The sequence below is a fragment of the Triticum aestivum genome, chromosome 1D (genome assembly GCF_018294505.1).
Source record: "Triticum aestivum cultivar Chinese Spring chromosome 1D, IWGSC CS RefSeq v2.1, whole genome shotgun sequence".
NCBI lineage: Eukaryota > Viridiplantae > Streptophyta > Magnoliopsida > Poales > Poaceae > Triticum > Triticum aestivum.
The window spans coordinates 20,874,335-20,890,000 of NC_057796.1; the positions used below are offsets into that span (position 1 = coordinate 20,874,335).

General features: G+C 41.9%; 1 protein-coding gene across 1 annotated transcript; it reads left to right on the forward strand.

Moving 5' to 3' along the window:
• The first annotated feature begins 6,057 nt into the window (after nt 1-6,057).
• LOC123180022 (putative disease resistance protein RGA4) lies at nt 6,058-12,356 on the forward strand. The gene is made up of 3 exons (XM_044591975.1): nt 6,058-11,190; nt 11,583-11,668; nt 11,783-12,356. Exons 1-2 carry the CDS (start codon nt 7,566-7,568, stop codon nt 11,651-11,653), a joined length of 3,696 nt encoding a protein of 1,231 aa, XP_044447910.1. The 5' UTR covers nt 6,058-7,565; the 3' UTR covers nt 11,654-11,668; nt 11,783-12,356.
• The last annotated feature ends 3,310 nt before the right edge of the window (nt 12,357-15,666 follow it).

The following is a 15,666-nucleotide window of genomic DNA, read 5'->3' on the forward strand; positions in this document are numbered from 1 at the left end:
TTCAGTCTTAGAAAAAACAAAAGAAAATGATGGAAATGTCAAAAAAAAAATTAAGTTTCCCATGTGATATGTGGTCTAGTTGTTGGGAAAATTTACAAATATGAATTTCGACTTTATTTGCAAAATCTCTCTGGAATTTGTAAAATGGGCATAACTTTTGCATACGAACTCGGATGAAAAAGTTTTTTATATGAAAAATCATCTACTCGAAAAGTTACATCCGAATTTAACCGGGGTAACCTTGTTAAACATTTTCAAAATCCTCAAAAACCTAACAGAAAAAAAGTTACGGGGCTTTTAAGATCTAGAGTGGAAAAAATCGAAAAAATTTCAAACTTACTAGTGGCGCACCATTTGCTAGGTGCGCCACTAGTAACAGAAAAAAATATAGTTTCAATTTTTTTTTTGGAAAAAATGTGGTCAAATCTGGTCAAATTGTGGTCAAACAGTGTTCAAACAATGGTCAAACTAATTATTCTAGAATATTAGTGTTACTAAATAATTATTTCAGTTATTTTGAATTTTGGTCAAATCTGGTCAAACTATGGTCAAACTGTGGTCAAACAATGGTCAAACTAATTATTCAAGAAATATTAGTGTTACTAAATAATTATTGTTTTTAAAAACAATAGTTTCAAACTCAAACAGTGAAATGTGTCACTTCATGCTCAAGCTAAATTCCTGAGGGTTAATAGGATTGACATCTTACTATTGTCAGGAAAACAACAAGTGCAGACTTGGAAACGAGTGAGAATAGAACCCGGAAGTTAAGCGTGCTCAGGCTGGGGGAGTGGGAGGATGGGTGACCGTTCGGAAAGTTAGATGATTTGGAATGATGAGGGGTGATTAGAGATTAGAGGATAAATTGAGCAGTGATGAGGGGTGGTGATTAGAGATTAGAGGTTAAAATAATTCAGAAATTTGAAAATTCAAAAAAAATTCAAAAAAAAATTCAAAAAAAATCATAAAATTATTTTAATCCCGGTTGGTGTTACCAACTGGGACTAAAGGTGGAGCTCCACGTGGCCGCGGCCTTTAGTCCCGGTTCGTGTAGGGAGAGGCATTAGTAACGACCCTTTAGTCCTGGTTCAAAAACCGGGACTAAAGGGCCTTACCAACTGGGACAAAAGCCCCTTTTTCTACTAGTGCCTCCATCCTTGAGCTGCTGAGAATTCTTCCTTTACTACCCGCTCGAATTTATTTGTCCCATGCTTTTTTAGATTTCGCTTCGCTTTCTTCATCTATAATATCATAGCTCGTCAATCCAATGGCCCACAGACTAATAGTGACGGTGTGCCTTGATTCAGTCTAAGAAGGTATCATTGACCTATATTTGACAATCATTTTCCTTAGAGGACGAGCCAACAGATTCCAACAACAACCTTGAAGTTCAAAACAACTCCATAAGGCCCTCCCCTTTTGCCCACACAAACACATATCGAACTATTGTTGATGCGACAATTTTTTTGAACAATCAGGGGGGATACCCACATGAATGCATTACTCAAGAATCCTGTAGATAAGGTCACATCAGTGTTTACATAGTGAGAGGAGAGATAGAAGCATCGGGACATAGTACACTCTTTGCTAACAGGGTTCCTAAATATGAAGATCCAGATAAAATAGTCGGAGATGATGTTTTTGAGGGTGTCAGACACCGAGTGATGCTCGTTGCAGAAAACACAGGCGTTGCAAGAGTCCCATATTTTGTAAAAGATGGAGAGGGTGACAATGGGCCAATTATTGATGTTGAGGCCCTAGCGGGGTGTGAGGGTCCCAAATGTGGTCGATTGTGGTAGGGGCATTGAGGGCGAGGAGCATCCAAACCTATGTTGTCTCGGGGCATAGGATGACAAGGTGAGCTGCATCCTCGTAGTAATGATCACATCATGGGCCGAAAGATTCGGTGGATATGGTCTTGTGGAGTAAGTTCGCGTTGGTGTTGAACCTATCTCTGAACAAAAGACATTCAAAAATCTTGACCTTGATTGGGGCCGACGATTCCCAAATGAAAAACTAATATTGACATCAATCTTGGAGTAGGGGGAGTGTAGCGAGTAAGCACACTCTAGAACGAAGTCCCATGGATGAGGAGCTTGTCATCCGGAGCGTCCTTGAAGGTAACATCCCGCAACAAAGATAAAATAGAAGCAAGTTCGACAGAAGCAACACAGGTTAGGCGATCCCGCAGGTTAGCGAGTAACCTATTTTGCAAGACTTGGGATACTAGACTGAAGAGGGAGGTGGAGTGAGGGTAAATGTGGGGGAAGGTTGAGGCTTGGGTTTATTCGATCAACCAAGTATCAAGCCAAAAGAAGGTAGAAGTGCCATTATTGGTAAGGACGAAGGATATTTTTTGGAGAAGGGAGATGGTTGTTCACTATTTTCCAGAGGAAGGAAGAGGTTTTGGGTTTTTTGTGGAAGTTGAGGGAGTATTGATTACGATACCAATGGACTAAAGGGAGTTCTTGGTTTTGTAAAAGCTTGAACTAAAATTTCACGTCGAGTAAATTGTTTTGAAGTTGGCGATTTTTTATGCCTACACCACCAGTCATCTTGGGTTGACAAACATTTTTCCAAGCAATAAGGTACTTGGTACCAGAACAGGTATCCTCGATAGCCCAAATGGACCTGCAGAAGCATCCAAGTTCTTTATGATCTTCTTTGCTAAGTAGAAGATGAACATGAAGTAGGTGGCTAGGGAGTCTACAGTGGAAGAGAACATCGTAAGGTGCCCCCCGCAAAAGAGCAAGCGGGCTGCCTAACTGCCTAAATAGTTGGCTGCTTTATGTGCCAAATTGTGAAATTTATGAGACAAATCCTGGTACCGAAGTTGAGCTTCTAGTTTTGGATTTTCTACAACATTCCTTCCTTGCCTATCTTGTATACTTCCATTGCGTGCTTCTCTAGTCCATCTCTTTAAGACATAATGTGTTGGCAATGTCTTTATATTCAGCAAATCAAGAACTTTGAGACCATGTCCACACAATACTCCTGCCCTATTGAACATTCCACAACTACATGAAATGGTTTGGGTCAAAGGATCACCTATCACTATGCGCTCCTCCTCGAACTGTAAATCACCATTCAAACTCCCAATAGCAACACCAAATTTGTTATTTCCATCCAATACTCTACAACATGCAGCCATGGATCTTTCATACTCACCTTGGAAAGCTTCAAAAATAATTGGAGTATACACTTTGCTTGCTTGCACCAACATAGGTGTGAACATTTTGATTCTTGGTAATTTTTTCCTTGCCTCAAATTCAGATTCCAATTCCTTTCTTCTTTTCACTTCCATCGTCCTCTCAAAGTGCATCAAGAATCGAACTATATGAAAATCTGATTTCAAATGATTCTTCAATGCATTGTTGAAGCTCTCACTTAGTTGTGTACTCCTCACTCCCAAACTGAAGACATCTCTCATATAACATTCAGCCCATTTTTCCTTCACCTTGTAGATACTATCTAACCAAGTTTTCTTATGCACCTTTTGTCTCATCTTATCAAACGCTTCTTCAAATTCTGCCTTGTCCTCATAGCCATACATACATGCACCAAAATCAGTCAGAATGTGAGTCTCCTTTTCTTCATCTTCCACTTCATCTCTCTCTTCCACTTCATCTTCCTCTTCGCCCTTCATTGAAGATAAATGTTTGACAACATTTTGCATTATGCGGAAGGTGCACAATCCATGATATGATTGCGTGAAGACATGCTCTATAGCTTTTCCCATTGCTATATCTTGATCCGTATAAATAGTTCTAGGCTGTCTTCCATTATGTGCTGCTAGAGAACTCTCAAAGAGCCATATAAACGAGTCCCGTGTTTCATCAAACATCAAGGCAGCACCAAAAATGGTGGTTTCTCTAAACTGATTGAGCCCAAGAAAAATACCAAATGGCCTATACTCTTTATTTGTGCCAAATGTGGTGTCAGATGTGACAACATCACCAAAGTGTGCATAATCAAGTAACATTTTAGCATCAACCCAGAATATGTTGGCAATATTCTCCTCACAATTGAGCTGCAAAGCATATTGAAATGATGGATTCTCAGCAACTTTGTCGCGAAAATACTTCAACATACTCCCAGCCTGTCCAAAAGCCAATTCTCTCTGTCTCTTGCTTCGCAAATGATTCTTTTGGTCCCGGCAAGTATAGCCAAGGTTAAGCGGCCCACCAACTTTACGACAAGCAAACTCATGTGCGGCTTTTGGCATAATTCCAGAATCATCAGCGGTTTCTATCTCGAAAGCTTGCAGTTCTGAAATCTTCCTTTGTGAAGCCAACAAGTGGCGGGGTTGTGGCAATTGAAGGTAGTGGTTGTGTTCCAACACAACTTCAGTAATTTCATAATTTTCTGTCGCTCGATCCAATGTAATAACCATCCGAACTAGACAATCAGTTCTTGTTTCAGCTCTAAAACGCTTTGGCTCACGTTCGGTTTGACATTTCCTTCTAAGACCCTCATTGGAACAAACAAATCTGCATGAAGTCACCTTTCCATCAAATTTGCTTTTGTTGGTGCATCTTTTCCTCACATCAAAGCCTATGTGACCCCCATATTCTACCCCAAAAATCCAAGCCTCATTTGAATCTTTGAATCTCATACCAACTTGAGGTATCCTCTTGTCAATTTGTGCCATTGCACAACACTTTCACAATTGCATAATACCCAAATTCTGCCAAAATTCAAAACGACATGTATATCAGAGAAAAAACAAGCACGGATGTGCAGCAATGACTAAGGAAATTGAATGATGTGCACCAAATACAATGACATCACTTCAACATCAGGGACTTGTTCGAACAATTGTCTTCACTCAAAAGATATAAACAGGATGATGATTTTCTACAGATTACTCCTCAAGCAACACACATTGTTCCGCTAAATTTTGTCCTAAATATCCTCCTGTAGGTTGCTCCTGTTTAGGTGGAGAAGCTCCACAATCTGGAGCAGAGAAGCCCCCAAATCGGCGGAATCGAAGAGGTCCGATGGCCTTAGCACCTCCGCGACGGCTCAACCCCGACCCCCTCGAGCACCTCCGTGGAATCTCAGCCCTGGCGCCCCTCGAGCACCTCCGCGACGGCTCAACCCCGGCCCCCCTCGAGCACCTCCGCGGCGGCTCAGCCCCGGCCCCCCTCGAGCACCTCCGCGGCGTGCAGCTCAGCCCCAACCCCTCCTCGAGCACCTCCGCGGCGGCTCGGCCCCGGCGATGCCCCGGCCCCGTCGCCATCCGTGCGGTGCCCCTCCACCCCAACCCCTCGTCCACTCCCTTGCGGTGGCCTGGTGGTGGATCTCGTGGCCTTGTGGCGGACGACGGCGGCGATGTAGCCGGTTCCCTCAGCGGCGGTGCGGCGCCGATTCCATCTGCTCTGCAGCGGGCGCGGGAAAGAACTGACGAGCCCGCCTATTCCTCTTTTTCACCCGCATCGTCTCGTCTCCATGCCAAAACTACTAGGTGTTGCCTTCTTTTACTTTGTTCGCTGATAGCCGTTGGATGGAGAAATAGCGGTGGATGGGAGGGCGCATGTTACGCCGTGACTGCCAAGAGGCATGTCACCTGATCCCCCAGTCCCTCTCCTCCGTCCACCTCATCCACCGGCCAGCCGCCCAAATCACCGCCGCCTCGCTCCTCCCTACTCCGACCACCGCCGCCGGCGACGGCCACCCAGGCTGCAACCCCCTCCAGTACCCCCTATCTATTCCTCGCCGCCGCATCGGTTGCCTCCCCCGCAGGCGGCCCCACCGTGCGGCTGCGGGGTGGCCGTCGAGGTCGCCGGCTGGGCCTCCCGCTCGCTTCCCCAACCGACCACCACCTCTGCCGGCTCCTCCCTTGGCTCGCGGCACCGGCTCTGTGTGGCCCGGACCCGGATTTGTTTGGCCGAGTCGAATAGGGACGGGGTCGGAGATGCTCTGAACTTCAAGTGGAGATATCTGGACTGCAAATGGGCGCCTTTTTCTATGAGCACACGCACATGGGATCACATGGTTGGTCGCTGAAGGAGTGGATGGGCTCAGCATGGCGAACTCAGCGGTAAAATTTCTCCCTTCATGATCTTTATTGTCTTGAATTCTCTCCTAGACTGAAATAAAATTCAGGTTGCTAGTAGAACTTTAAAGATAACCAATGTTTTTTTCACTATTCACATTCAGTCTCTTCCGTTGCTAGAATTACCACCTTGAGAATACGCTATCCCTGTCTCGAGATGGGCACAAATTACGTACTTAACTTCAAGTGGAGTTTTTTCTCTATGAGCAGAGCACACATGCTATTAGTATATTGTGTAGTTGCTAAAGCTAAAGTTTCTTACGCGATCAATAAAGGATCTTATTGCCTTGTGATCTCTCCCAGATCAGACCAATCATACTGCCCACGATATAAAAAAATCATGTGAGACTTGGTCTTTTTCACTACCGAATTAGAACCCTCTTAAGAGATGACAAACGGCATTACTAATCTCAAAGTACCTATCCCTTATAAGCTTATTAAGTCTTAACCCATCGTCTTGCACTCACCTGCCCCCAACCACCTCCCCCCCGGAGAGTCAACACGCGCTCATCCAGTTGCGATCTAGATCTGCACAACCACATAGCATTTCTCCTCTGCATAGCTCTTGTGTTTCGCTGTGTTTGTGAAGTGTGTTCTCTTGAGCTGGGAGCTGGACGCATTTTTCTGTTAGCACACACACATGGTAGGTCGTCGCTCAAGGTAAAGTTTCACCCATGATGATCCTATTGGGTTGAGATCTCTCCCGGACTAATCATACTGCCCACGAGATGAAAACCTAGGCCACCACTCTCTATGTTAAACGACATAGGCGTCCAAGTGCCTTTAGAAGAAAACCAATGTTTTTTCCTGCTCATATTCAGTCTCTTCGTTGCTAGAATTATCACTAATAATAATACCTTTAAAATATGTTCTGTTCGTATCGATATGGGCACAAGTTATACCGAGTTATGAGCAAGTGAAGTCATTGGGTGCATTTTTTTCAGACAAAAGACATCTATTATACTACTCCCTCCATCCCAAAATAAGTGTCTTTGATTTAGTACAGCTTTGTACTAAAATTGCACTAAATCAAAGACACTTATTTTGAGACTGAGGGAGTAGTACTTAACTTCAAGTGGAGTCATTGGGTGCATTTTTCTGTGAGCACAGATGTTATTATATGGTTAGTCGCTAAAGTTAAAGTTTCTCAGAGGATGAATGATGGATCTTGTTTCCTTGAGATCCCTCCCAGTCCAATCATACTGCTCATGAGATAAAAATCATATAAGAGTTTGTCTTTTTCACTATCAAACCAAATCGCTCTTAAAATATGACAAACGGCAATACCAATCTCAAATTAGCTACCTCTTAACCTCTTGTTAATCCTTAACCCATCGTATTCCACTCACCAGCCCCAACCACCTCCCCCGGAGAGTCAACACGCGCTCATCCAGTTGCCTGGAATCTAGATCCGCACAACCCCAGACCATCTTTCTTCTGCATAGCCCTTGTGTTTCCCTGTGTTTGTGCAGTGTGTTCTTGTGAGCTGGGAGCTGTTAGAGCAACAATGGCGGAGTATGTAGTCAGGCCACTGGTATCCATGTTGACAAACAAGGCGTCCAGCTACCTGCTGGACCAGTACAAAGTGATGAATGGCATGGAGGAGGAGCGTGAGACCCTGAAGCGCAAGCTTCTGGCGATCTTGGATGTCATCCAAGATGCGGAGGAGAAAGGAGCTTCCCGACCTGGAGTGAGTGCTTGGCTCGAAGCACTCAAGAAGGCAGCCTATGAGGCGAACGATGTCTTCGACGAGTTCAAGTACGAGGCGCTCAGGCGTGAGGCCAAGAATAAGGGACACTACAAGAAGCTTGGCTTTGACATCGTAAGCCTCTTCCCTGCTCACAACCCCATTGTATTTCGTTACAGGATGGGCAAGAAATTGTGCAGGATTGTGCGCAAAATTGAGAACCTTGTCAGAGAGATGAATGACTTTGGATTCAACCAAACTCAGCAAGCACCACCATCCAAGCAGTGGCGCAACACAGATTCCATAATAATGGACTCTGAGAAGGATATTGTCAGCAGGTCCAGAAACGAAGAGAAGAAGAAGATCGTGGATATATTGATTGATCAAGCTGGCAACAGGGATCTCATGGTCCTTCCCATTGTTGGAATGGGCGGGCTGGGCAAGACCACCTTTGCTCAGCTTGTCTACAATGACCCTGTAACCAAGGAGCATTTCCAGCTACAGAGGTGGTGTTGTGTGTCAGATGATTTTGATCTTGTGAAGATTGCAAACAACATCTGTGAGACCAATGAGATCCATCGTGAAAAGGCATTGCGGAACCTTCAAAATGAAGTAAGTGGAAAGAGATACCTTATTGTGTTGGATGATGTATGGAATGAAGTTGCTGATAAGTGGGAAAAACTCAAGACCTGCCTGAAGCACGGTGCCAAGGGTAGTGCAATATTGACGACCACTCGGAATGTGCAAGTAGCACAAATTATGAAGATGTGTATTGATGATAGCCATAATCTCGGAAATCTAGATAAAGTATTTCTTAATGAAATATTTGAGAATAGAGCATTCTGTTTGCAGAAGCCAAAGGCTGCTGAGCTAAGCGGTGTGGTTGATAAGATTATGGACAGATGTGGAGGCTCACCTTTAGCTGCCAAAGCCTTTGGATCTATGTTGAGTAACAAGACTAGCATGAAAGAATGGACAGACATACTAGCCAGAAGCAACACTTGCAATGAGGGCACAGAAACTTTTCTTGTACTCAAGCTCAGCTATGATGACTTGCCATCACACTTGAAACAATGCTTTGCCTTTTGTGCTGTATTTCCCAAAGATTATGAGATTGATGTTGAAACATTAATTCAGCTATGGATGGCACATGATTTCATACCACTGAAAGAAGGTGACAATCTTGAGAAGGTAGGTAGAGAAATTTTTGATGAGTTAACTTGGAGGTCATTCTTTCAAGATGTCAAGCGAATCCCTCGAAGAGAATGGCGGGGGGAGCTCCGTCCTAGAACAATATGCAAGATACATGATCTTATGCATGACATTGCCTTGTCTGTTATGGGAAAAGATTGTCTTACTATAGTTGATAGGCCTAATGAAAAGGAGTTACTGTCCACTGGTCCTACACGTTACTTATTCTCATCATATGCGTATATCAGAACTCTGTTGGATGATTATTTGAAGAAACACTCTCCTGCTCTCCAGACACTGCTGTATCCATATGTCTACACCAGTGGCTCAGCACCACACTTGTCGAAGTACAATTATCTGCGAGCACTGCAACTCTTCAGATTGAGAAAACTTCCACTCCAACCAAGGCACTTACAGCACCTGAGGTATCTTGATCTCTCAAATAACATGTTGATCGAAGAGCTTCCCAAGGAAATAAGCATACTGTATAATCTACAGACTCTTAAGCTTTGTAAATGCATAAGTCTTGGTCGACTTCCAGAGGATATGAAGTATATGGAAAATCTCCGTCACCTCTATACAAATGGATGCTCATCATTGAAGTGCATGCCTCCAGGCCTCGGGCAACTCACTTCTCTACAGACTCTAACATATTTTGTGGTGAGCTCTAGTCCTGGTTGCAGTACTATTAGAGAACTACAGGACTTAAATCTTGGTGGTGATTTAGAGCTATCTCATCTTCAGTTTGCAACTGAAGTAGATGCTAAAGCATGCAGCCTTGGAAATAAAGAGAAACTTACACATTTATCTCTTAAATGGGGTGATGACAGCAGTGATGAATTGGGCCACCACAGGAATGTGCTTGATGCTCTTAAACCTCATGCTGCCCTGGAGTTTCTAAGAATACGCTCCTATAGAGGTACTGGCTTCCCGGCATGGGTGGTAAGTATTAATTTTCTGCAGCATTTGACCGAGCTCCAGCTAGATGGTTGTACAATGTGTGAGGAATTTCCCCAATTTGGTCAATTTAAGTCCCTTGAAGTTCTTGTTTTGAAAAGGTTGAACAAACTTCAAAGCCTATGCAATCACAGTTCATCTGCAATATTTCCAGCATTAAAAGATCTCAGATTAAAAAAATTGGAGATTTTTGAGAGATGGGTGGCAACAGAAGGAGAAGAGTTAGCATTTCCTCAACTTGAGAATGTTAAAATTAAGGACTGCCCAAAGCTAGCAATTCTGCCTGAAGCACCAAAACTCAAGTTTATAACTCTAAGAGAAGAAAAGGCACAGCTATCCTTATCAATATTTAAGTCCAGGTATATGTCTTGCTTGTCTGGGGTTGGCCTGTCCGTCAGTGATGATACAGAAGCAGCACCAGTAACAGAGCTTGATCAGGATTGTGAAGTATCTCTTTGGAACCTGCGGTTGGATGGTTGCAACTTTTTGTTCTGCTCAACTCCGTTGCAGCCAACTGTTGGGGTCTGGAAATGGTTTGGTCAGCTTGTGCATTTGACTATCGAATCTTGTGATATGCTCATCTACTGGCCTGAAGAAGAGTTCCGTTGCTTGGTATCATTGAATAGTTTATCCATTAATTCCTGCAGCAAGCTAGTAGGACACACCCAGGGGAAAGGATGCCGTACCCGTACTCAAGTAAGGGATCAACTCCTGCCAAATCTAAAAGAACTAGCAATATATCATTGTGGAAGTTTGACAGAGCTTTTCGTTCTGCCGCCATCTCTCACAAGTATTGATATGCTGGATTGCAACAGTCTTGAGTCCATACTGGGGCAGGATGATACAGAGCTGGAGAGTATACCACACTTTGATACCGCATCATCATCGGAACACTTCAATGACCTCACGTCCACATGTTTGCTAGAGCAGTCACTTTCACCCAGAATTAATCCTTTGCCATGTCTTAATTATTTGGGTATAACTAGCTGTAATAAGCTTCGTTTCGTGCCAGCGCAGTTAGATGCACTCTATTTTTTGGATATTGCTAATTGCAATGGGCTGGAGTCGCTGGATTGTTTGGGAGACCTACCGTTACTGGAATATCTATACCTTAATAGATGCAAACATCTGGCATCTGTACCAGGAAGTCTTGGGAGTTACTCGGCCCTTCAGAAGCTCCGCATTGAATACTGCCCAGCTTTAAATATGAAGCCACTTCATGGACATCTCCAACAGCGGCTTGATAGCCTTGAATTGAAGGATCTATCTAAGGCTGGTTCAAGCCATCCTAATGAAGGTACCTTTCAATTTCATTTACCCCATTTTGTATCTCTTTTTCCATCTGTATAGTTTACAGATGTACATATTGCAGCCTGTAGTTTCAAGTTTATCCAACTCCTTGTATTTTCACATTTGGTATGTAGTGACCGCGTACACAGTTTCTCTGATATGGCTATTCCAATATCATTTATTTGTATACCGTAAGTTTGACTTGGATTGACGTCATGTGTGGCCGATCTGTATTTTCTATCATTTTGGTAAAAGTTAATACACCATGGAAGTATGCTCTCTTGTGTAGTGACCGTACACAGTTTATTCTTTTATGTCTATCTCACTATCATTTATTTGTATAGCTCTTCTATTAATGTTCATAGAGATATTGTGACATTGTTTTCCTTCCATGTACAGGGCCTAAACTATGGGAACCAAAATCCTGGAAATATATGATTCCTTCACTGCGCAAGCGTGAGTCTGAATAGAGATACAACTACCATGTATGTTTCTGGTTTTTTTTTTCTTGCAACTTTGATTCTAAAAGTTTGTAGGCTAAAAGATCGGTTTTGGTATGTTCACCATTCTTGACCTGAATGTGTTTAATTTCCTTGCAGGGTCGCTCGTGCGCATACAAGTGATGAACACAATTGGTAACTGCCCTCTTCAAGGGAGTCAAGTTCTTTTATTTGCCTGCTCCGTGAGCTCTGATGAAAATAAGGCGCTCAAAGGCCTGAAGCATGGGGGAAAATGAACTTCAACTTGCAGAACTGGAGAGAGAAGGTCGTGCTGAATCGTGTTTACTTTGTGCAGAACAAACAAGCATGTCCTTGGGCAAATCGTGCGTGACTATAAGTGCACTTGCAGTCGTGTGCTGGCGATCGAGCCTTTTGTTTTCCATGTGTACTTACAGTTCACCGTAGTAATATGGTGTGCTATTTCACATCTTTTACATAATCTTTAGAGCAGAGCACGATCTGGTTAATTCAGACAGCTGATTAATGCAGGCAGACATCTGGTTAGTTCAGAGTTAGAGACAGCTGCTTAGTTGTCCGTGTGTTTATGGCTGCTTCAGAGAGCTGATTGTGTGCGTGCACGACGTGCTAGTATCTGCTTGCCAATTCGCCATGTACACAAAAGTCTGCAACCAAACTTGGAAGATCTCAAATTACCAGTGCCTTTCAGGATGAACATACAGTACATGATTTCAGAAGAGTAGAGTGCAGGTGCCAGCTTCCACCATTTTGTTCTGCCGCAAACCAGAGCTGATCGCAGCAAAGAAATTATATAGACAGCCATGGTAGTATAGTAAGCTCACTCTAGTTCTTCAGTTCCAGCAGGCACACATGTCCCCTCAACAGAACAGAAGGGAACAGCCCCACACCGCAGGCTGTTGTCACCGACTCACCGTGCACAAACCTGCTTCCGTCCATTTTACGACGGTCCGTCGCTTGCCATCTCTAGCTTCACCATTTTTTTAATAGAAAGACTGTAATGGAACCCCCTACAATATAATTGGTGCAACAAATCCAAATTGCAAGTACCATACCTTGAACCTGGGTGGGTGGGAAGGCATCAACCTCTTCCCATCACTAGGCTATGCCTTAGTCTGCCATCTCTAGCTTCCCTACCGACCAGGGAATCACGGCTCGTGCTACCCCTTTTAGTACCCCGACGAGGAGTAGCTTCTGCACGGATTACAGTGGGGAAGAAAATGTATGACTAGGATGCAGGAATTCCAGAGAAGCCAAATTCAGGAAACAACCAATCCCTTTATTTTACAAAGCCGCCCATAAACCTTTTTTTAATAAAACATGGTAGTACGGGGATTTTATTTTACAAAGCCGTCCATAAACAACCAATCCCCTTCTTTTACCTGGTATTATGATTTTATCCATTCCCCAATAACCAACATAATTTCTTCTACCAAAAAAACAACCCTTAGTAATGAATTTATTCAGCATAATGAGATGAACATGTATAACTGCAATGCAGCAGGAATTTCAGTGAAATTTTCCAACATCTTTATGAAATAGCCGGTCTCCTTTCCTTATATATAAATTAAAGAACATTTATCGGCATTCCATATGGAGCCCTTTCGGGTTTACAGTTTCTCTTCTATGTACCACCTGTCCTAAACTAACGTTCAGAGAGAAGAATATCTCATTGTTTAAGCTTGATTCGTAAAATAAGCTTGATTGAAATCAGCATATCGTTACTAAGGTTTTTTTAGAGAGAATATCGTATTCTCTGATGGGATCTTGAACACTTGTTTGTCCGGGACACCTATGCGTCCTGATTAGCCTTCTGGAGCTTTCGACTTTGAGCACTTTCTTACAAAATATGGGAATTTGACGTAGAATAAAAAGACGCTAGTGTGAGTGGAACTCCCGACTTGGGGATATTTAAAAAAAAATGCATCTTTAATGATAAAGTACCAACTACGGTGGCAGATCCATTAAAAAACAACATTTATTGGAAAAAAGCGTTGACAAAATTTCTTACAAAACGCGAACAGTATTTGGAAATGGTGAAAATAATTCGAAATTCTTATAAATTTTAAAATGTGAGCACATTTTTAGAAAAGGGAAAAAATTTAACACGGGAATATTTTTTAAATTGTGAACAAATTACGAATTCTGAACCATTTTTTGAATTGTCATTTTTTTATAAACTGAATTTAAAATACATACTAAACATTTTTTAAACTATACTGTGAACTTTATTTTTCAAATGTACGCTGCACAATTTTTCTATACACGATGAACATTTCTTTATGTACAGTGAACATTTCATCGATGTACTGTGAACATTTTACTTAAATATGGTTAGCTTTTCTTGAAACGTGAAGAATTATTGAATACGTGATAAATTTTTTGAAAACAATGAACATTTATATAATACATGATGAACATTTTTTTCCGAGAGCATGCTTATCTTTTCTGACATCCGTTGGATGGCTTCAATTTTATTCATGGCACCATGCCAAGTTGCTTGTGTTTTTCGACAAGTATAGCATTTTCTAGAGTTTTCTCGCTCAAAAAATACCGATAAATGGCCGGATGTGTCGCAACTTGCACATCATGTCGGAAATCGTTCAAAACTGACATGGGCGCTTATCATAGGCATTCCCACCTTGTCCAAAAAGTTAAGGTCATTTTAAGGATGTCCATAAAAATACCTTGTTCAACGTGGATGTCCAGGTAGGTGAGAAGTGTCTGTCTGAGAGCAAGTTGTTTTTCGACATCCTTGAAATGGCATCAATTTTTTAATAGCCTTGTATGATTGGTACCATGCCAAATTGATTTGGTTTTCGACAAAATTTACATTTTATGCAGTTTTCTTGGTCAAGGAAAGCCGATAAATGGCCGGACGTATCGTAGCTTGCACACGATGTCAGAAATCGTTCAAATCTGACATGGATGTCCAACGTAGGCATGCCCACCTGTTTGCAAAAGTTGGGATCATTTTAATGATGTACAAAGGTAGACCATGTTGAAAGAAGGGTGTTCGGGAACGCCAGAAAGCTCTGTGTGGGAGCACGTTGTTTCTTGACATCCTTGAAATGGCCTTCATTTTTTCCCATGGCCTTGTATGACCAATCCAAGGCATCATGGCAAGTTATTTGGTTTTCGACAAGTTTTGCATTTTATTGAATTTTCTCAGTCTAAAAAGACCAATAAATTGTCGGGCGTGTCGCAACATGCAAACGGTGTCCGGATTGGTACAAACCTGGCATGTATGACTACCATGTGCATGCCCACCTTCTTGTAAAAGTTTGAATCATTTGAAGAATGTCCAAAAATAGACCAAGTTCAACGATGGGTGTTCGGGTAGGCCAGGAGGGTGCATCCGTGAGCATGTAGATTTTTTAAATTCGAATGCTTCCGTTATTTGCAATTTCCATCATTATCAATGAACATGAACATTTTCTTGTGTCCTAAACATTTCTTGAAATTTGTCAACAATTTTAAATTTCTAACAGTGTATGAATATTTTACAAACATGAACAATTTTTCCAAAATTGCTAACAATTTCCGAACAATTTTTTTAAAAAATTGAACACAAATTGTAAATCACGTACTGTCTTAAAATTCATCAACCTTTTTTAAGCGAAAACATTTCTTAAATTTGTGAACAAAAAATTTGAAACAAAAATATTTTTAAAAATTGTAAACAATATTTGAAAACAGGATTTGCTTTTTGGTGTTCAAAATTTTTTCAAAATTTTGAACATGTTTCAAAAAAAATAATGAAGTTCAAAAAGGATAAACATGAATTGATGAATAAAACAGACAATAAATGGAATAATCACTCATTCCTTGGTCCAACTAGGCGACGACATCGCTCCTGTTGAGCGCATGTAGGCCTGGCACCAGTAGTACATTCAAATACAAAAAAATGGTTTCAAATTTTTATGATATTTTCCTGTTTTTTTCTTAAATTCGAAATATATTAGTGTTTCCAAAAATAAAATGTGCAAATTTGAAAGACAGGAACA